Source organism: Toxotes jaculatrix, chromosome 14, assembly GCF_017976425.1.
Source record: "Toxotes jaculatrix isolate fToxJac2 chromosome 14, fToxJac2.pri, whole genome shotgun sequence".
NCBI lineage: Eukaryota > Metazoa > Chordata > Actinopteri > Toxotidae > Toxotes > Toxotes jaculatrix.
The window spans coordinates 20,698,526-20,719,910 of NC_054407.1; the positions used below are offsets into that span (position 1 = coordinate 20,698,526).

A 21,385-nucleotide genomic window follows, 5' to 3' on the forward strand; every position below is an offset into this window, starting at 1 on the left:
GAAGCTCGTTGTTGAGGTTTTGTGTTTTGGTATTTGTGAATCTCTCAGTTCATTCTCCTTGGGCCTGAAAGCCGAGGATACAGGATTCAGGAGAGCTTTGTTTAATCGGTTTCAAGGTTTAAAGCAGAAAGAGTCAAAGGATTTTTAGTGCAGTTTAAGTTTGAAGCCAAAAAGTCTGTTTGAGTGGAGCAAAGCAAGGCTACACATCTGGAGGGGAGCACAGTTTTCAGCCTCCGCCCTTTTGGTTTCTAGAGACAAAAAATTCTCAGTCCTGATCACAAACAAATCATAGTGCGAGTACGAACGCTGAGATGCCTTTCCCTTTAATCATGCTGCTGCCATGCGTCGGTTTCCCTCTGTGCTGCTGCTGCTGCTGCTGTTGCAGTGCTCTATTTTTCTCTCCTGCAGCTTCCTCATTCTGCACAAGTCAAATCTTGCTCTGAACGTCTTCTGCTGCAGAGGAAACAAGTAGATTTTTCATGCTCAGGGTGAGGACAGGACAGAAGAGAAGGGTGTAAAAATTCCTTCTCTTCTGTGCATGTGTGAGCAGACGTGCATGGCCCTCACAAACCAACTGGTTTAGCAGGTAACTCTGCTCTGGGGCCATAATTAGAACAGTTGTGTGAGGGCCGTTTCCTGTATGAAACTGTGTGGGTCTAGTTTCGGAGCTGACAGAGAGCTGCACACATAAGCAGTCACCCGGTGATTAGATTTCTGCTGTTAATCACTTAATCTCATTTGTCCCATAGCTGTTGGCTCCTTTCCCTGTCTCTTAGTGTTTGTGTGTTTGTCTGGACTGTTGCCAGGTTTACTGATCAGTGATCAGATTTATCAGCAATATTTTTTCAGACTAATGACTTGGCTTTTTAATTACTTCGATCTTCTATCCCATTGTAGTTCGAGCGGTTTACATCTTACTGAAGCCCCCTCCCGAAAAAAAGAAAAACATGCTGTCAAGTTTACAGGTGTGAGCAATACCGGAAGTTAGCTGTTTTTGCTTTTGAGCTAAATTTGTCTGAAAAAAGGACAGTGGTGCAATGTAACTAAGTATTTTTATTCAAGTAGACAACTAGGTGTTGGCCACTTAAGCAGTTCTGTGCTTCTTGTTTTTTTACTTGAGTATTTTCATTCTGAGCTACTTCATACTTCAACGCAACTACATTTCATAGTTTTGTACTTTTTACTACTATTTATCATTCTTTAATTACTTTTGCATACATAATCGCACTCACAGGAGTTTTTCTGCCCTGACTACTTTTACTTTTGATACTTAACCTACATTTTTCTCATTTTACTTTTACTCAAGTAACATTTTCAGTGCAGGACTTTTAATAGAGTGTTTTTACTGTGCGGCTTATTATTATTTGTATTATGTTAACTAGTACTTTACTTAAATATGTGATCTGAACAAGTCCTCCACCGCTGCTGTGAAAAATGGTATTTATTGTTTTATTTTGAAAACTCTAGCAGCGGAAGTCTTGTTTCTAGCTTGACTATTATTAAGCGCCGAGTGGTGCTGTGGTTGCGAAGCGGCGTTGGGCTCCAGCTTCTCTTGGCTCTCTCACTCTCTCTCGCCAGCGGCAGAGGACATATTCAACTTTCTGTCCTATATTTGGAATCACTCGGACTTGGCGCCTTTTTTCTTAAATCTCACACCGAACTTTGCCATGAGCATCACGCGGCTGGAGACCTGAGCCTGAACGGTCTGCAAGAGGTGAAGATGCCTCATGGACCGCTCCGTCGCCACCAGTGCGCCAGTTCAGGGCATCCCAAATACCGAATAACAAAGAAATGCCGAGGTTTAGCGTCAGATGGATGGTTGCGGTGGTGCTGATTCTCGCGGTCGGCGGCGCTTTCTTCTTCTGCGAGTATCTCATCTACTTCCCCACCATCCTCAAGTGCGCCTGGCCGAAGATCAGCCATGCACGGGGCGGAGAGGGCATCGACGGCCGGCCGATGGACTCGGCGGTCCGCGCTATGGTGCTGTCGGACACCCACCTCCTGGGAGCCGTCGGGGGACACTGGTTCGACAAGCTGAGGAGGTACTGTCATTGTTTATTTCCATTCTTAGGCAACCCATCTCTACCCCTCCATTCATCCGTCTGGGCTCTGCGGGTGTCAATTGTAAACAAAACAACAAATAACGCAGACTTATGTATCCAAACGCGCAGGGAATGGCAGATGGAGAGGGCTTTCCAGACCGCTCTGTGGCTGCTCAGGCCCGAAATAGTCTTTATTCTCGGGGATATCTTCGACGAAGGCAAGTGGAGCTCGCAGAAGGTAACGTAAAGCTCCCCCCTTTTTCCCCTCTCGGTGTATCTGCAAACACACAGCGCATATGATGGTGGTGATGCTTGTGAGACATCTGTATGTGGATGCAGAGCAGAGGCCAATGCTCTCCGGTCATCCTCATCCTCATCAGCCTCATCATCCTCATCATCATGATCTTGTACCATCCAGGCCCGAGAGGCTGCAAGATTTGTGGATAACACCAGCAACAGCAGCTGCATCCCCTCAGCCCTCCGTGGTACATCCATCCCTCCTCGGGAAAATAACAATCCCCTGGGAATTCTCACACATCTATTACTGGATTGTAAAAAAAAAAAAAAAGAAAAAGAAAAAAGATCCATCAAGTCAGATGGAAGAAAAAGGAAGTGGTGAGCAACAGTGCAGCACAGAAAGAAAGCCTCATTAAAAAAGGGAAACAGAGCCTGCAAACTGTAAAATCATCTCCACTAATCTACCATGTTCCCCCTTCAGCTTCCTCATTTCTTTTTACACTCAGTTTGCTTCTTTGCTTCTCCCTCTAATTTGTATTCTGTGGACTTTTAAATGTCCTAAAATTTCAGTTACGTCTTCAAATTCCGTGTTTTGTTCAACCAACAGTGCAAAACCAAAATACATTCAGTGTTAAAGTGATAGAAAACATTAAAAAAAGAAGCGAATCTTCATTTTAGAACCTAAAACTAACAAACATTTGGATTTTTTTCCTGATCAATCACTTCAAATTCTCACATTTGGGAGGCAGAAAGGAGCAAATGTTTGGCATTCTTGTTTTTTTTTAAATGTCCTCACCGATGAATGGATTATTTCAGTTGTCAACTAATGATCGACTAATTGTTTCTGCGTTAATTAAAAGCAGCATCAGGGAGTCATATGGAGTCACGTCAGTAAGACAAACATCGTGTAAACCCACAGCAGTGGTGTAATTAAAGGTCTCCTGTGTGAGGCTTCGGTCCCTGCAGGTGCAAAATTGAATCTGGAGCCTGAATCAAAGCGGCCCCTGGATCAGTCACCCACGGGGGCTGCAGGGTGACCCTCTGAGATCCCATTAACTCTCAGGAGCTTCCCAGGGGAGGTTTTTTTTTTTTGTCTTATGTCTGCAGTGAAACCTGCTTCAGCTGCGTTTGTGTTGTTGTGTCTCCGCAGCACTGGGAGGACGACGTGCGCCGCTTCCACAGGATGTTCAGACACTCCACTGACACAGAACTGGTCGTGCTGGTTGGAAACCATGACATTGGTTTCCATTACGAGTAAGAACACGTTCGACTGCCTTACTGTTTTACTGTACAACCATTGGCAGGGTTCAGGGAAGGATTTAGCAGGAAGTCCTGATAAAATAAGGACTTTGATTCACTATTTGTCACCTCAGCATGACTTTTTTTTTTTTATGTTATTCACTGCCCTAGTTACAGAAATATCTGATAACAGGCGGCTATTTGTGTTTCTCTTTGACTGCAAAAGTTTTGTAAGTAGAGAAATCAGATATCAGCTGCCAAGGGAGTGTCAATAAAGGCCTCATACTATTACACTGCAGAGTCAGCAAACAATTAGAATTGAAGGACTTTGTCCACATTGCAAAACCTTTGAGGAGATATTTGATTTTTCGGTCAGGGCCACACTGTAGGTGCCTGTAAGCACACGGAGGTCACGTCTTCTGTAATGTTTGTAGGAATTTGGGGGTTTTTTGAAAGGAAAAGATCAGTGATGTTTTAAACATATATATTTATTTCACATGAAAAGACCAAACAGCAATGTATTGATTCAACAACATTGTACATCTTGTTCCTCTGTGTCACAGAGCTCCATTATTATAATTAAAAACACATCAATGACCCAAGTTGTTGCACTGGGTGACGTGTTCAGTCCCACTTCCTGCTGGTGTAAATACTCACCAGGGAACCAAATCTGTATGAATACGCAGCTGAAAATAGTCCCGCACAAATATACTATTTACAGCAGCTTGAATGAAGTTTGCTAAAAACACCTGCTACAAATACGATAGTTTGCATATCAGGTGTGTACATCTGAACAGGATGCGACTGAGTTGAAAGTATGAATGGAATAGCTGGTTTTCGTCTGTTTGTGGGATTTGTTAACAGTAAGAAAAGTTTAAAAAACACCAGCCTCATCCTTTGAAGAGCTGAGGAGGAGTTTACATTCTACACTTACAGAAAAAAATTTACTGGGGTTTTAAGGCTAATTCTGATATTTTTTTAGACTCAGTATCTCTAAATTTGACTTATTTTACGTGCACACAAGCAGGATTTTTTTCTCTTTACATTCAACTGTGATAACCTGACAAACACACCTTTACCTCTTGTGTGTGCAATGTGAATGGTTGCTGTTGGACTGATTTAGAGTCCACAGTATTATTATTAAAATGAAGAGTTTTACAACATAATTTTTAATATTTGGGCATCTATTCCTCCATTAGTTTCAAGGCACAAAAAACCACAACAACATCAAAAGCAGCTTCTAATCAAAGAATCGAATCAAACACAAAACATCTGTGAGCACCTTAAGCAAAGTTTTATCTTCGCAGATTGTTTAATTTGAAGAATGTTTGTAGCCTGAAAATCTTAAAATTCCTAAATATTTTATGAAAGAAAAGCAAAGATAAATGTCCTGAATATTAAAGAGAATTTAATGTGGCAGAAATGTGGTTTTAATCTTCTAAATTTCTGATCCTTCTCACGACCATTCACATTCAGCTTGTGGCCTGTTTGGGGGGCCCAGACCTACAGGTTGAAAACCTAGTTTTTTTTGGAAGAATTTGATCTGAGACATCAAGTAAACAAATCTGTAACAAAAAAAAAAAAAAAAAGGAGAGAAAAAGAAGCACCTGTACAGTAAAACGTACCATGCTCCTGGGCAGAGCTCATATATTCAGTTTTTATAAGACTAACTCACAGCAGTATGTTAATTTGTGAGCTTGCGTGTTTGTGGTGGTGTTGTGGTTTATTGTGTCCACCCCCTGTATGTAACACTCTTTTTGTTGGAGACTGTTTTTCCTAATTTCTCAGGGGAAGCAGCAAATGAAAGCAAATAAATCGAGATGCATAAAACCATCCCACAGTTTAGCATTTGATGCCTGTGCATCAGAAATGTGGGATTATGTAGAGCTGCAGCGGCTCATATGTGCTTTGATTCGACCCGTGCAGCAGGAAGTGAGACTCTTATGTAACAGCGTACGACAGGCAGGCAGACAGACAGACAGACGTGACAGACTGAGCAGCAGGTTTTTGTGCGGTGTGACGAGCGGTGTCGTGTCTCCCTGCAGGATGGACTGGTTCAAGCTGCAGCGCTTCGAGAAGGTCTTCAACGCTTCCTCCACCAGGATCGTCACCAAAAAGGGAGTGAAGTGAGTGACGGGAGGATGCAGCACACACGACAACCTGCCACAACCAGCTGCAGGAGAAACATGTGACTCAGCAGAGAGACTGAGAGGTCACAGGTTTAATCCCCTGAGTCAGTCTGAGCCAAAAAAAAAAAAGTGATTTTGAAGATGACAGACATTTCTAAGCAGAAATCAAAAAGTACAGTCTTTTTTTTTTTTTGCAAAAAGCAGCCAGATGTCCTTTTTCAGGCCATTTTTGTGTGTAACTGAGTCCCTAAAACCTTTAAAACCACCTTTAAAGCTTTAGAACTGAAGTCTGTGCAGAAATGCTTTTCCTCCGTACATGATCTAGTTGCAGGTTAGCTTGAAGGAGTTGGATCAGGAAACCCAATTTCGTTAAAACTTTCAAACTAAAAGCATTAGAACATGATGCATCCTTGCAGCCTCGACTGGAGCTCTTGTGTTTTTTTTGTGAGTCACTGAGGCTGTTTCTCTCCCCTCAGTTTTCTGCTGGTGAACAGCGTGGCCCTGCACGGTGACGGGTGTCCCATCTGCCAGTCGGTGGAGAAGGAGCTGATCAAACTCTCCAGAGACCTCAACTGTTCTCTTCAGGTGGGTGGAAATTTCTGGAAGCACACTTTCACGCTGTCAGCACCTCGAACACACTCTGCCTCCGATGCTCATGAAGTGTGAACGACTCAAGTCATGTGAGGAGGAAGGAAAAAAAAAATACACCTCAGCTACTTTTCTTTTAAATCCAAAGCTCAGTTGTATTCGTAGCAGGTGGTTTTTTTTTTTGGTTTTCCACACATGCACCGTTTGTTAAAGCAGATTAAAAGCAGCAGCTGATTGCTTCTCTCTCTTCCTGCAAATTTTCTCAAAACAAGACGAACTGGAGGGAGATGAAATAAAAATGTTGACTGATGTTTGAGGAGACATCACGAGCTTGTGGACAAGACGGCTGATGAATTCTTTATGTTGTGTTTTTCTTCCGCAGAACTCACAGTCCGGCAGTGGAGTGATGGACAGCTGTGAAGGCTCGCAGCTCTATCCTGCCACACCCCCCATCATGTTACAGGTAAACTGCAAGCATGCTCTCTGAATGTGCTGTCCTCTCTGAATGCGCTGTCCTCTCTGAAGAAAAATAGATTTCTGATGTACAAAGTTTGGTTTATTTTTTCTAATCTTTGCTTTTTGCTTTTGATATACTGACTAATTTGAACTGTCTGCCGCCCGCCGACATTGATATGAGTAACTTAATTCAGTTTTAATTTCACAAGTCAAAACGTTGGGAACCGCGGTACTAAAAGATAGGTTCTGATTTTTCTGTCATACTCACACACCCACATCTACACTGACAGAGATGTTTGTGCCCGTGATCATTCATCATTTACTTATTTGATCGGCTGACAACAGTTTAAACAACTGGGTTTCAAGTTATCATTTTAGAAAGCCAGAAACTGGCTGTTTCCTTTTCTCTGATTCACTGAATATGAAAATTGAAACTGTTCTAAAGACAACAGAGACAAAATTTGAGCTCCTGCACACTGTCAGCACTAGCTTTATTTAAAATGCATCATTTCGGTCGTAGACCTTCATCAGTATCAAAAGATACTGTTCAATCCTGCATTTTGAATAAGCCGAGTTCTGATAGTGTTGCATCATTGCTTCATTTTTCCTACATACTTGTCAACCAACTGTGTCAACACAGTGTTTTTCTCACAAATAAGTAACTTTGAGACTTGAATTTCATGCCCAATTATTTTCTGACATTTTATGGATTTATTAACTTAATATAAACAAATTATAAATACATTAATAATATAGTTATTGTTTTGAGCTCTAAGAAGTTTAATGATCTCTCACACCTCACTGGCCTCTGCTGGGTCAGCCATTACAAACTCGACGTAAACAAACTTTGTTCAAACCCACAGATTTTTATTTCAAATTCTACTTGTAGTAAAGATTCAAATGTTTCCAAAGATACTAAATATGTCAGGCTGATATTTTGGAGAGCTGTTTATAATAATATAAAAAAATAAAGCATCTAAAATGGTGCAGCCATAAAAAATATTAAGCTTCAATACAGAATCTTACATCTCAATATTTAGACTCTAAACAGCCTCAGGGTCTTTGCTGCACATCATCAGTCTTTCCTATTTATTTTCTGAGCTGTTACAACTGCATGCAAACATAATTTAATGATTAAAAAAAAAGAAATCACTAAAATCTGAAGAAACATAACCACGTTTCCCTGCTCTCCAGCACTATCCTCTGTACAGGGTGAGTGATGCCGGCTGCACAGGACAGGACGCTGCACCGCCTGAAGAGCGACACCTGTTGTTCAGAGAGAAGTACGACGTGTTGTCTAAGGAGGCCTCACAGAGGGTGAGTACCCTGCAGTCTCACCACAGTGCCTCTGCTGTGTGTGTGTTTGTTTTTTTTATTCCCTAGCACGGATCTCTTCTGAAGCGGATTCATCCATTTAAAACACACTACAACGGCCTGCTGTCAGAAATAGTCTCGTACACAAACGGCAGACGGTGGCGATGGTGAAACTGATGATGTAAGCCAGCAGCAACCGGTCTCTGAGGTGGATGTGGATTTCTCTCCTCAGCTGCTGCAGTGGTTTAAACCCCGCCTCATCCTGAGCGGACACACCCACAGCGGATGTGAGGTTCTCCATGACAACAAGTACCCAGAAATCAGCGTGCCGTCCTTCAGCTGGAGGAACAGAAACAACCCCAGCTTCATCCTGGTGAGTAGCAACACGGCCCGTCTGTTTTAAACTCTCCATCGATGCATTATTTACGAAAAATCTGAAATGGCGTTGACAGTAAAAGCTCCTTCTTTCTGTGGACTTGACAGTGAAACAGCCTCGCTCTTGTTTTGGAGTTGTCGAAAGAATCTGCATCTCTGTCAAAAACCAAACAGATTTTGAAAGCAGGAAATGTGGATTTTTCTTGCGACTGTTTGGCTTGTGCAGGATTTGTTTGGTGAAAACAGTCAGTTTGATGAGTGGATCAATTCGTGTATACGCAGAGGCATGGTTGAAAATTGGTGAAGTGGTCCTTTAATTGAACATCTACTCCTTTCACCAGGTAGTCAAAATGAACTGTAACCTCAGAAATGAAAATTTTAAATATACATAAAAAAGCAGTTTAAACAAGTTTAAGATACTTTCCCTCCTTTTCCCAAATCCAAAACTTTGATACCGAACCGCAAACGTTATTTGTCATCATCCTACAATTTGCTGCAGTTGGTTTAACTACCCTGGAAGTTATGTCACAAAACCAAAATTCATCATTGCATCCCAAAATCTCAAACATTCGCCAAAGTGACACAGAAATCAGATGATATGGTGAAGACGTCTCAAAACCTGTGGCTCAAAATCCCAAAATATGAGATTCAAAATTCAGTCTTTACCTTGAAATCAATCTCATAACAAGGTTCATGTATTAGCTGTTCTGGGGCCTTCAACCATATCACATGGTCCAGTGTGTTATGGACTTATTGTCCACACTGCAGTGTGAACATCTAACATAAAAATAGGACAATGTGATTTAACCAGAACAGGTACTGCATGAACCTCATGGTGTGATCATACAGGAAGTCTGTGTTTAACTTGTCAAATTAAGATTAAAAAAGAGAGGGTTTATGTTTTAAAGTTTTGGAGGCCCCCTGGTGGCTGAAAGGGCCCCGAGCAGCTGATTTTAACATTATCACCTCTAACCCTCAATATTCTCCTGGTTTATTCAAACCCCCCTCCACCCCCCACCCCCACCCAGGCGTCAGTGTCACCTGGCAGTTACGCTCTGTCCAAGTGTTTCCTGCCGGAGGAGAGCACGGTGATCGGTGTGTACTGCTCGGCCGGCGCCTGCCTGCTGCTGCTGTTCCTGGCCCACTGCCTGTGGATGAAAGGCCTGCTGCAGTGCCTCAGCCTCTGCCTGCTGGGGAAGCACAAGTCTCTGTGAGCTGCGTTACCCACAGTGCACCACGTTCCAGGACAGAGCCATGAAGTGGAGTTCACCGCGGTTGGTAAATGCTTGATGTGAGGATTTGGAAATGTGACTTTCCTCCTCTGGACAGGGCCAAAAAAAATATATATATATGTTCATACAACCTCAATTTGTTTGTCCAAATGTTTTGCGGCACTGTGAAGGACTTGAATATATATATTTTAAATGTCTTTGAAAGACTCAAAGTTCATCACTTCTGACACTGACTGTGATGGTGTGGTTATAACCTGTGATCACGAAGCAGATTTGGGCCAAATTGTTGTTACAGATCGTGAGTGGTGTTTGTTTTGCCTTCCTTGGAAACGCCAGCCAGGTGAAGTTCTCCTGTGACTGTCTGAACTATTAGAAAATACACACAATGTGGCATCAAGTAAGACAAATCAAACAGGTACATATGTAAATACTAACTGTTCCTGGTCTGATTTAAGGTGGTAAAGTCAGATGTTGGTAGTTTCTGTCTCTTCACTCTGATGTTTAACTGATGTAAACACACTGGACACTGTTTGTTTTCGTTGTTGTTGTCTGATCATCCATTCAGGTTCTCTTGTTGTTTTTATGATGCATATCTGAATATATTTATTGCTGACTCTCTGTGCCAAATGTTTGTGAGGGTTTTTGCCAAATTGTTGAAACCTTTCCGATGAACTGTACGTAATAAATCAGAATCTTAAAAGGTGTGTTTTGGAGGTTTATGCTGTGTATCAGAGGCTCGTGTGCACCAAAGCCGAATTTCCCGCATTTCTCTGTGGCTGAAACACTAAACATCCAAGGACGTTTAAGTCTCTTCCAAAGCTTGAAATTGGCAGCAGAGTTGGACACAACGTCACGGTAATCAAAAAGAAATTAAAGTGCAAAATCATGTGAAATAAAATGTGAGTATAAAGTATCAGGAGCATCTTAGAGACACTGAGCTGTGAACCTTGTCGCACAGTTCGCACTGGACTCGTCTCAAAGCTTAAAAATCCTGTTTCTCTTTGTGCGTCTTTTGTACAGTTGGACAAAACGATGCGTAACATGTTCTGAGATGATATAAACTCATCAGCTCACCGAAATGTTTTTGTTTATACCGCGGTAGCTCTTTCTTTCATTGGATATTTATATGGTTTAATTTACAGGATCAGTCTAGATTAGATTCTCAATATCAATTACTTTATCGATTAATTATTTGATTAACTTGCTTATCATTAAGTCTGAAACATCTATGATTGTTGTGAAAATTTCTCCAGCACACCAATGGTACACCTGCACAGGTGATTTAAATCATTCAGATCTGACCTCTGCTCAGGACTTCTTCAATGTGCTGAGGCCCAGTTCCAATTATTATACACAGAATGTACTAATTATAGTTCACTGTCACTGCAAATAGCAAAGAAGAAACCAACATATTTCACTGTTCTAAGCCACACACCAGTAAAATACCTGCCTACCTATGTTTGCTTTGTTTTTTGGGTTGTTCCTGCAGCGGTTTCACCAACAGTTTTAAGTTTGTTCCAGCTGTTCAGCTCCTCAATTTTAAGTTGTTGACTTGTACTTACTTTTTTACACAGTGAGAATTTGTATGCAGCATGAAGTGGGACCAGAGGTCCTAAGTCCTGTAAACTTCCTTTATCCCCCAGCATAGCTGCGACCACCTCCGAGCTGAGCAGAGGTCTCATCAGCCGCAGACTGAAAACACCTGTGCGGGTTTAGCTAATGGCTGCTCACACCAACACGGTGCTTTTGGTCGATTAGATCACTGCTCAGGCTGAAGTTAGTCAGAGATACGAATCTTTTTCACTGCAGACATTTGGACAATTCAAAGTAAATAAAGCTCAGGAGTAAATAGTAAAAAAGAAAAGGCTGAATTACACTTAGCTGCTTCAGTTTCAGGCTCCTGGTGCTGTTCATGCTGCCTCAGTCACACTATCATGACTCACTGGGACAGAGCCATCGTTAATGTCATTACCAGCACCTGTGTTTTTCCTGCTATGACAACTGAAAAAAAAAACCACTTGAAAAAAGGCCTGAAAATCAACTGTATCATCGACAGAATGATTATATGTTCTATATCCCATCTCATTTCTAACCCTCTTTGTGACTGATAATATTTTTTTTCTTCTTCTATAAATCAGATCTCATTCTGTACAATTTTTAAAGCTGTCACAGTGCGACAGAGCCAGCGTGCACAATACCACAACCCGGAAGCTTTTGTTTTCATCTGTGTTGGTTTGAGCGATGGTCTAATCAACCAGTATAACCGTGTTGGTGTGAGGAGCCATTAAATCTGATGTGACTCAGTAAAGATTCTCTTAATCTAATGCAACAGTCCTGCAGTGAATGAAACTTCCACGAAGGTTCAGTCTGAGCTGAAACTGCATCAGAGAGCTGTTGGTTCGACTGCATGCAGAGACACCTGTCAGTTAAACAGCACCACAAACTACAGCCTCCAAAATCAACATGAAGCCGAAGCCACACGTCTCTGAAGACGTTTCATCACTGAACATTATACCTTCATGAAGGAGGATTTATTATAGGACTGTATTAAACTGAATTGGTCTTAGCTTGGTGTAATTAATGAACCTCAGGAAACTTTAACTGTGTATGAACCCCCTTCACATAAATGCCACTGCAGCACCACAAAAAACCAAACATACAGAAAGAAAGAAACAAAAAAAACAAACAAAGAACAAAAAACCAAAACAAATCAGCTCATTGGTAACAAATCGGGACACAACTGGACACCAAGATGGAAATAAAGCAAAGTCCTCTAATGTGCCTCTTTATTTAAAGAAAATAAAAATGTCATTTAATCATCCTCCCAGGCCAAACAAGGTTTTTGCACCTCCAGTCAGTTCACTCTCTTTTGGGGATAGACGTGTACTGTAGCAGAAGAAAAGGCTGATGCTGTTTGTACAAGGAGAAGAGCTTGTCTTGTTGGGTGCTGCTCACACATTCATAGTGCCTGTGCCATTGGGTATGGCTCCAAAGGACCAAAGAATTACTAATATTGCACGCTCTCATTTATTCATCTCCATTCTAAACATGCTTTCCTATGTGTGTATGTATACATATTTACCGTATACATACATAGGTATGTACACCTAGGCACACACATAATTAAACATGTATAATTGTACATATATATTTATATAGACCTATAAATTTACATGTACATACATTTATAAAATTTTACACACAACACACACTCGCCCTCACGCACACATTCACGCGCACACACACACACACAATGCGTCTGTGAGTCTATGTTTGTCTTATGTACACATGCGCACAGGCACGCACATCAGTACAGATCTCAGACACACTTCATATCGAAAAAACGTTGGTTCCTATTAAAACAACACCAGGTTGCAATTTGGACACTTTCAATGGATTTCCAATGTTTGTTTAAAGCTGTGAAATTCAAAAATAAAATAAAATTAAATTAAAGGAGGAAAAAGAAAACCAATAAAAGAAAACAAAAAAGGCATGGCGCTGCAACATCTGGTCTTCACTGCAGGTAAGTGGTTAATTTGCATAATGTATACAGGTTTTTAGGATTTTTTCCCTATTTTTTATTTTTTACTAAACAGCATTTCCTTTTTTTTTTATAAACCAGAAAAAACTAAACTCTACAGAGAAAGTCCCCTACCCGCAGTCTTCCGCTGCCGATAGAGTTTGACATCAAGCTGTACAGCGCAGTCGAAAACATACTTACATCTGAGCTCATTTACAGGTACAGCCATAATCAAGGCACAAAGATCTACAAGTAGATTTGTTTTTCTTTCAATTAAGTTGTACAAAATAATATTACATTTTACAGTCTGTACAGGATAATTCAACCTTGCACAGTGTACAAGTTAACAAAAAACAAAACCAAAAAAAAAAAAGAAAACAATACATTTTTCTCTCCCATCCCTCCCCACCCCACCCTCCCCTCCCATCAGTATCTCTAAGCTAAAAGGATGGTTTGTGTGGAAAAAGGAGGCAGGTCCGAGTCCGTGGAGGCAGCAGGGCTAAGGTGCAGAGAGCTCAGTCCCCTTTCCTTCATGTCGTCGTCGTCGTATTTCCGTCGTATAATCTTTCGCTCCACATGTCTCTCGGCTGCTCGGTCCACCCTCTGCAGCTCGGCAAGCTAACATCGTGACAGGGTAATAAATATTGTGATGCTACATTGTGTGTATGCTTCCTCTGGAGAAAAAACAACAACAACAACAACAACCAAAAAAAAAAAAAAGTTATTAAGGAACCTGATGCAAAGTGCATTTATCTCTTCATCCGCTCGGGTTCCCCTCCGTCCTCTCCGGTTTCTTCAGCGTCCAGTCGTCTTCCACGTGGAGAGAAGAATCAGGCCGGAGGGGGTGATGGGGCAAAAAAAAACAAAAAACAAAAAGAGACGGGGCGAAGGTCATGGTGGTGATGCCAGCTTTAACCAGCAGGTGACACACAAACATAAACACACACACATGCACTCGCTCACATGGCATTCCTCCTACTCGTCATTACACACACACACACATTAACACACACGCTGCCTCTACACTGAGGTCCTGTAGGTGTGTTTGTATGTATCCACACCCACCAGTCCAGGTCCAATGACAAAGCCAAAAAAAACAGAAGGACAAGAAGGGGCGAAAAAAAAAAAAAAAAGGAGGTAGCCCAAGGCTTAGTGGAATGACAAAAATCAAGGCATTCAAAAGGAAGGAGTAAAAGAGAAAAAAAAATAAAAGCGGCACGCAACAACTTTGTTCCCCAACCTTCCTTTTACATCGGTGAAATGGGGATGAATCGGTCTCAGAGAAAAAGAAAAAAAAAAAGAAGTACAAAAAGCTAAGAAGTTAAGAAGAGGAAGAGGATTTGACACACTTCAGTAGTACTTCATAGTCCTCGACAGGAGGGGTGGTCAGGGCTTGTTGAGGGTTTCTTTGGGGGAGGAGAAGGGTGAAGGTTCAGGGTGAGGAGGAGGAGGAGGAGCAGGAGTAGGAGGAAGGGTTTGTCAAGGATGCAGAATGGTGGAGAAAAAACACAGAAGGCTGACGGAGGCGGTCTCCCATCACAAGAGTTCGTACTGCCGCAGGTGCATTCTCTGGATGATGTCCCGGCAGTCGTTGAACACCCGCCGGATGTTCTCTGTGTCCACGGCACAGGTGAAGTGGGGGTAGCAGTAGTGTCTGCCGTCGCCGCTCGCAGTGCTGATCCGCTGAGGGGAGAGAGGAAAGGAGGGGTTCAAGCTCCTCTGGTGGCCGTGTCGGACCCTGACATTTCTGGAGCTAGGCCGTGTCCGAAATCACTTCCTCATTCACTACTCCCTCTATACCAGGACACTTGATAATTCTCTACACTAATTTATTCGATGCAGCGTGTAAATATAGGGCATATACTAAATAGGACGTAATTTTGGACACAGCTTTAGTCTTTTTGGTCTTTTGTGGACACTAAGAAGAAATAAAAATATGTCTTATCCTCTAACTAGTTCCAGTCCCTGTAACTCAGTGGTTTGAACACTTCACTGTCCTTCTCCATCTTTTGATTTCATGTCAGAAGTGGACTCTGGAGCTCATCTGTGGCCGACTCATCCCCATGAGAAGGTCAGCGTCAGCACAAGTGGTTTATCAAGTTCTACATAAAATGCACAGCAGGTATTTTGTATTTGGCATGAATCCAGCGGTGCCAAGTACAGAATAGTGAGTTATGAATTAACAGGACGAGTCTGTTCGTGGTTGGACATTAATTAACTTCAGCTCACTTCAAACAGTCCAGATGTACAGCGATATACTTACAAGAAACTCGTCTCGGATGAAGAACTTAGCTCTCGTCACTCTCGGGTCTTCGCCAGGTTCAGGAGTTGCTGAGAGAACAACACATTGCCAGTTAACACAGGCTGATGCAGCGCAGTAAAAACGCTTTAAGGACATGGGTATTTACTGGAGCACAAACCTTCATTTGGTATGGTGTAGCGAGCATATTCAGGGAAGTAGTCTTCAATTTTGGATTTTCCAGCTAATACTTTCTCAGCCAGCATGTCCTGCTTGTTCAGGAATAATATGACCGATATAGTGCGTAACCATCTGAAAAACAAATCCACACATACCATTACAGACGAGACACCAGCACTGCATGAAGAGGGGTCGATAACAGGCAGCACTGCTCCAAATTTTAAAGCAACAGCACCCTGTAACAGCAGCAGCTGTTAGTATTTAGATGTGTATAACTTTGAATAAAAACTCCCCTGATTTTGATTCAACCCTCTCTAGACATCGTATCACCTGAATGTTTGAACCTTTCACAAATAAACAACATTAGCACAGCAGAAAGAGAAACGAAGCAGGAGAGACACAACAGAAAAAGCCCCCGTGGACCTGAAGTTATTCACTCAGCTCAAACTTAACGCTCATGTTTCTGTCTCACCTGTTGTTCCAAATACTGCGGAAGAGGTCCAGGGCTTCCCGTAGCCTGTTGGTGTTATTGTCTTCCCTTATTACCATGTTGTAGCTGCTGCTGGCCACCACGAAGATGATAGCAGTGACGTCTACAAGGAGAGGAGAGGTACTACATCAGGGCAAAAAAAGAGCTGAGCGCACCTTTGTTTTCTGTCTGATAATAATTATAATAACATGCCACTAAATAAACTGAGAGTTGCACTTTGCTGTAAGTCACTTGATAAATGTGTCTTATTACAAGGGCAGCTGTTTGACATCTGACGTGTGTGTAGGAACGAGGTGATGCTGAATCTGGCAGGAAATACTTTAAAGACCGACGGGATGTCGTGGGGGTGGGGGGTGGTGTTGTCGGCCGAGGACGTGCTGTGTGTGGCTATTTGAACAAAAAGGCTGAGAGTCTCACCGTTAAAGCACTGGATCCATTTTCTCCTTTCATCTCTCTGGCCCCCAACATCAAACATGCTGTGGAGGAGACAAAATACTGGGTCAGCCTCAGTCACAACAACACACTGGCTGCTGCCCTCTTGTGGCCACAGAGTTCATTTTTCTGATGGGACAGGACTGAGGACGTCAGGTACATGTTGTACTGTAGTTGGCTGGCCCGAGAAAAACTAAGACACCACTGTTATTTTTAAGCCTATTCGTGTAAAGACACATTTATGTCAATCAACACAAATGTGTTCTGTCTTCAGCTAAATCTGCTCCTGATATCAGGTCTGGTTTGTTTACAGAGTTTCCAGATCTTAATGGGACCGGTCTGGATACATGAATAATCAACTGATGAATAAATAATAAGAAGAAAGGAATTATTTCTGCACAGGCTCGGTACCCTGTGTGACCCTGGCTGGATGTTTGGAAGTCATCACAGCTGAACAATGTAAAATGCACACCCAAAGGGAAGTCATGTCCCAGAGCTTTTTTATCAATCATTCCGGATGATATAATTTGATACAAAGGCCCGTTTCAGATGGTAGAATAAGTCTGTTGTGTCTGCGACTGCGGAAATAGGTCATCTCATCTGACATCATCAAAGCAGTTACGGAACATTTACTCTAACTTTTATCGGCAGCTCTTATAACTGCAACCGATGGTCAATAACTTTCAGCTGGCTCAGAAATCGCACCGGTCGACGGCAGAGGATTCGTTTTAGATTCTGGGCTCTTAGATGACTGTCACGGTTTTCCGTTTCAGTCTGCTCATTCAGTCCAGTCCAGTCGTTTGTGCATACATTTTCTCATTCAGCTGTCGTTTCGGGATCCTGCCACTCCCACCTGCCTAACTGCCTGCCTTTCTCCCCACTCGAATCACCTGACCTGCTCCGCCTCCCCTGCTCACCTGTTCCACATCCCCTCATAATCTCCCTTATGTGTGTGTGTGTGTGTGTGTGTGTGTGTGTGTGTGTGTGTGTATATATATATATATATATATATATATATATATCACCCTCGGCAAAATTGTCTTTGTGCTATGTACCTTAGCTTTTCTCCACTCTGCTCTGCCTGTGTTTTTCTGGATTTTGCCTCAGCCAGAAATTAGTATTTAGTATTTTGTTTACCTGCTTGGATTTTTGTAGCCTTACTCTCTTTTTTCTTTAAGTAAAGACTCCTTAATTTTACATCTTCCCCCTGATTTTTTGCTCTCGGGTCCCATTTCACAAATGACTTTCTTTTCCACCTCAGCTTCCAGTCGCTGAGCATGTTGGGGTTCAGTGTTTTGTTCAAGGACAAACTGCTGTTACGGGATACGAACTTATGACATTTCAGGCTCTTAACACGAGGCTGAGGTAAATATAGCAATAACACCCAAGAGGGCATTCTTAAAACTGGGATTATTGATGCAACAGTGATGCAAAAAAGGAGGTACAGAGAAATGATTTAAGAAAGCAAGTTATTTGCACAAACTGGAATATGCCTGGAGAGCCTCCTTTTCAGGACTGGGTGACAGAGTTAGGAAAAGTTCCTGCATAAGAGTGAACGTCATGCCAGATGTGGACAGGACAGAAGAACGTTTTCTACAGGGTTCACCGAGTTAAATTTCATTTCTAATATCATATTCAATGCAATGTAATACTTTTTTCACAGTCATGATGATCAAAGTATGAAAAGTAGCAATGAAAAACAGTACCAGCAAAAAAAATTGGAAAAATTAACAGATTAAAAACAAAAACTGATCTATTTAAGGCCCACACATGACTTTTACATACAGTTAGATGTGGAACTATAGTACTGGGCTTCGTTTGGCCAGTGTTTGCTAAAATCGCACACAGAAACATTTCATAAATAACTTTTTTAATACTTTCTAAAGTTTCTTCTGAAAAAAAAACTTAGATTGCTGTTCTGTAAAACCTGCAGATATTTTGATTAACCTCTCTTGTTTCTGTGTCTGCGTGGGAATACAAAATTTGGGAAGTTTTGTGTTTGCAAGTTAACTTACACAACAGAAACCACAGGTTAATATTTACATGATTTATATGATTACAAATTGATTTGGCAGTGTTTTTTTCTAACGTGGGAAACTAGTTCTTTAACCAAGCTCAGAAAAAAATATTAAATAACTAAAATAAACTATGAACAAACTAGATGGAAACATGTCTTCATCATGTGTGTTTTATGTCCCAGTAAAAGTGGAGCAAAGACTTACTGAAAGTTCACTTTGTCTACTTGGAACCTCGTCTCGAAAATCCCTGAAGTTAACACTCGGCAGCGTAACAGGTCCTGTAAAACATGAAAACAGAGGAGAATTCCAGCTCAGTAAAAGAATTATAAAAAGCAGAAAGGTTTTGAGGTGATTTATAGCCTTTATATTGAGCAGATGAACAGGAGGACTGACCTGGTCCGTTGGTGTGTAGTCGCTCTGTCTTACAGAGTCAATTCTGTCCAGGAAACTGCAAAGAGAGAAACGGAGCAGATTCAGATTCTGGACTAAGGTCTATCCATTTCTATAGGCTGCAGGAACAACATTGTTAAGGTTCATGTTTCCATAAATACTGATTGTACAATAGACAAAACCAAACCATAAGAACTGAGAAACAGTTCATCTCACAGGAAAACCCAAAGACACTTTCACACTGAGCCAATCCAAAAACAAATGAATCCATTTATATGAACTTATCCATTAACTGCAACAAATCATATCACACAACAAACGTGACCTCATTTATTAAATCCATCTCCTTTGCCGTACGTGTGTGAAATGAATATTTAGTTCATGTGAGCTACAGTGAATGCTGCAAGAGGCAGCCGCCATGTCTGACTCCCTGTAGAGGTTTGACAGGCCGGTGTTAAGGCAGATGGTTACCACAAGAGGGCAGGGCTGCTCAGTCTGAGCTATTTTGGTCTGTCTCTAGCCAGAGTGATTACATAAGGCGGTTATTGTGGAGGTTAGGCAGCTTGCTGTTGCCGTCTCTTCACTACTGAGAGAGCATGTGCGGCGGCGGCGGCGGCGGCAGCAGCAGCAGCAGCTGGGCCTCTCTGCAGCACAGCAGGCAGGCTCAGGACACCGAGGTTGGGGACACACAGTCACTCAGGCCCGTGGATGGTCTGGATCACACCATGAAAAGACCAGGCCACATAGAGGCTAAACCAAAGACTGTATGAATACACTTCTACGGAAAAAGCACTGAAAAAGGTATTTGATGCGACAGATGTATACGTCATGTATACATCAATTAAATACATTCAGTAGGTCCCTTCAGTAAATTTAGCTTTCTGTTACCTTAACTGACTTACTATGAGGGCAACAGTGGACCACACCAGGGCTAGAAGTAAACTGGGTGTGCCTGAAGGCTGGTTTAACAAATCAGGGGATATGAATATGTCACTTTGGACTTTGGGGAGCTGTGATGGGCATTTCAGACAACTGCTTGTTAGTTTCAGCCCCATCTGTTACCCTGGATTCATCCTAAGTTAAATCAAAGATAGGAAATAAGGTGTAGTCCAGGTCATAGCCATATTAGTGACCTGACAACAACACTATTAAAAAAAAGTAAATAAAACTATAATAGAAAGAAAAGATGAAAAGTGTATTTTTCTGAGAGTAAATTCATTAAAAGATACGGCAGAGGAGATAAAGGTGCGTCAGGTATTTATTGAAGAGTTCCCAGCCTACGGCTGGAGTTGGTGAGTGACTCTGGTATGTAGGACACAGATGTGGACTAAACAGCCTACTGTATCTCACCATCCCTCATTTCTCACCCAAACCGTCTGTGGCTTCAGGATGCCACAGAACAGACAACAACAGACAGCACGGCTGCAGCCTTCAACAAACCCGATGCACATAAGATTATAAGTCAGGGTTTGGGTTTCTGTATGGTTTCAGCCTGGGGTAGTTTGTCAGTTCATCTTCAATTCAGCCCTTAAAAGCAGCGCACCTAACACACCCATCTAGAATTAAATGACTGAGAATGAATGCTCCATTATGAACCATTAGATAACAGAGACACTGCTCATGTGCTCTGACAACAATGTTTTCATTACACCAACTTTATTTCTGCCTCACACAGTCCACACAAAAGGAGAAGTAAGGCTATTTTTGAAAGAGCACTCCACTTTCTCACACAGAGTTCATGTTCATATGCAGTAGATGCATCCGCTGTAGCACCAGACACAACCCCCAGTACGTTTAGTATGGGGAAAGGAAAGGAGCCTTTAAAGTAAATTTTCATGACAATGTGCAAAATGAGCAGTCTATATTGAATTTAATATAAAAAACTGAATATGATTTTTGTTGCTAAAAACTATTAGTGCATCTTTATAATATTTTTATTGACCTGTTGATTAAATGTTTAGTTTATTTAGCCATTTTGTGTAAAATGATAAGTGCATGCCAAATGTTACCACAGAATCTAAAAATTGCTTATTTATTATTTTAGTACACGGTACACTATGTACTCATTAACCAAACAAGATACGTGTGCCAAGTCATCTCCACAGGCTGATCAGAGGTCTAACCTAGAATGTAAAATTCCCACAATTCTTTTCTCTCTACAGAGGAGGAGCCCAAGCCTTTAACTTACACCCCGACCTTCGAACACTTGTTACTTTTTGGCTGAGCTGCAAAACTGAACTGGACCTGAACTTTAACCTCTCTGCAGACACTAAGCACCTAAACCTGCAGCTTAAAGACCCCTGAGTCTGTTAAAAAAAAAAAACAGAAACGTGTTGATGAACAAATGCTCATAATTTTTTTGCTTCCTGTAACTGATTAGTCAACCGACAGAAAAATAATGTAATCTATTATGGGTTTCAGTCATTTTCAAGCAAAAATAATTGAACAACGCCAAGATCTGTCATCAATCTGTAATCAATATAATATTTGTTGCCGCCTTTATC

General features: G+C 41.7%; 2 protein-coding genes across 3 annotated transcripts in view; one reads left to right on the plus strand and one right to left on the minus strand.

Moving 5' to 3' along the window:
- The first annotated feature begins 1,511 nt into the window (after positions 1-1,511).
- mppe1 (metallophosphoesterase 1) lies at positions 1,512-10,306 on the plus strand. Its single transcript, XM_041056199.1, has 9 exons — positions 1,512-2,042; positions 2,172-2,280; positions 3,430-3,533; positions 5,564-5,644; positions 6,124-6,232; positions 6,618-6,698; positions 7,886-8,008; positions 8,238-8,378; positions 9,409-10,306. Exons 1-9 carry the CDS (start codon positions 1,792-1,794, stop codon positions 9,592-9,594), a joined length of 1,185 nt encoding a protein of 394 aa, XP_040912133.1. The 5' UTR covers positions 1,512-1,791; the 3' UTR covers positions 9,595-10,306.
- A 3,249-nt stretch (positions 10,307-13,555) lies between these two features.
- gnal (guanine nucleotide binding protein (G protein), alpha activating activity polypeptide, olfactory type) overlaps positions 13,556-21,385 on the minus strand; it is a 41,608-nt gene continuing 33,778 nt past the window's right edge. For both annotated transcript variants that reach the window (XM_041055968.1, XM_041055969.1), the window contains exons 6-12: positions 18,885-18,939; positions 18,696-18,769; positions 16,459-16,517; positions 16,024-16,144; positions 15,553-15,683; positions 15,396-15,463; positions 13,556-14,815 (exon numbers count right to left, since the gene is read on the minus strand). In XM_041055968.1, the coding sequence (XP_040911902.1) occupies positions 14,669-14,815; positions 15,396-15,463; positions 15,553-15,683; positions 16,024-16,144; positions 16,459-16,517; positions 18,696-18,769; positions 18,885-18,939 (655 nt within the window). In that variant the 3' untranslated portion in view covers positions 13,556-14,668. The remainder of the gene's footprint in view (positions 14,816-15,395; positions 15,464-15,552; positions 15,684-16,023; positions 16,145-16,458; positions 16,518-18,695; positions 18,770-18,884; positions 18,940-21,385) is intronic.

Excerpts from the sequence above, each read along its gene's own strand:
- mppe1 (XM_041056199.1), top strand. The coding sequence starts at position 1,792 with ATGCCGAGGTTTAGCGTCAGATGGATGGTTGCGGTGGTGCTGATTCTC. Across the intron at positions 3,534-5,563 it reads GACATTGGTTTCCATTACGA|GATGGACTGGTTCAAGCTGC; the intron begins GTAAGAACACGT and ends GTCTCCCTGCAG. Across the intron at positions 6,699-7,885 it reads CACCCCCCATCATGTTACAG|CACTATCCTCTGTACAGGGT; the intron begins GTAAACTGCAAG and ends CCTGCTCTCCAG.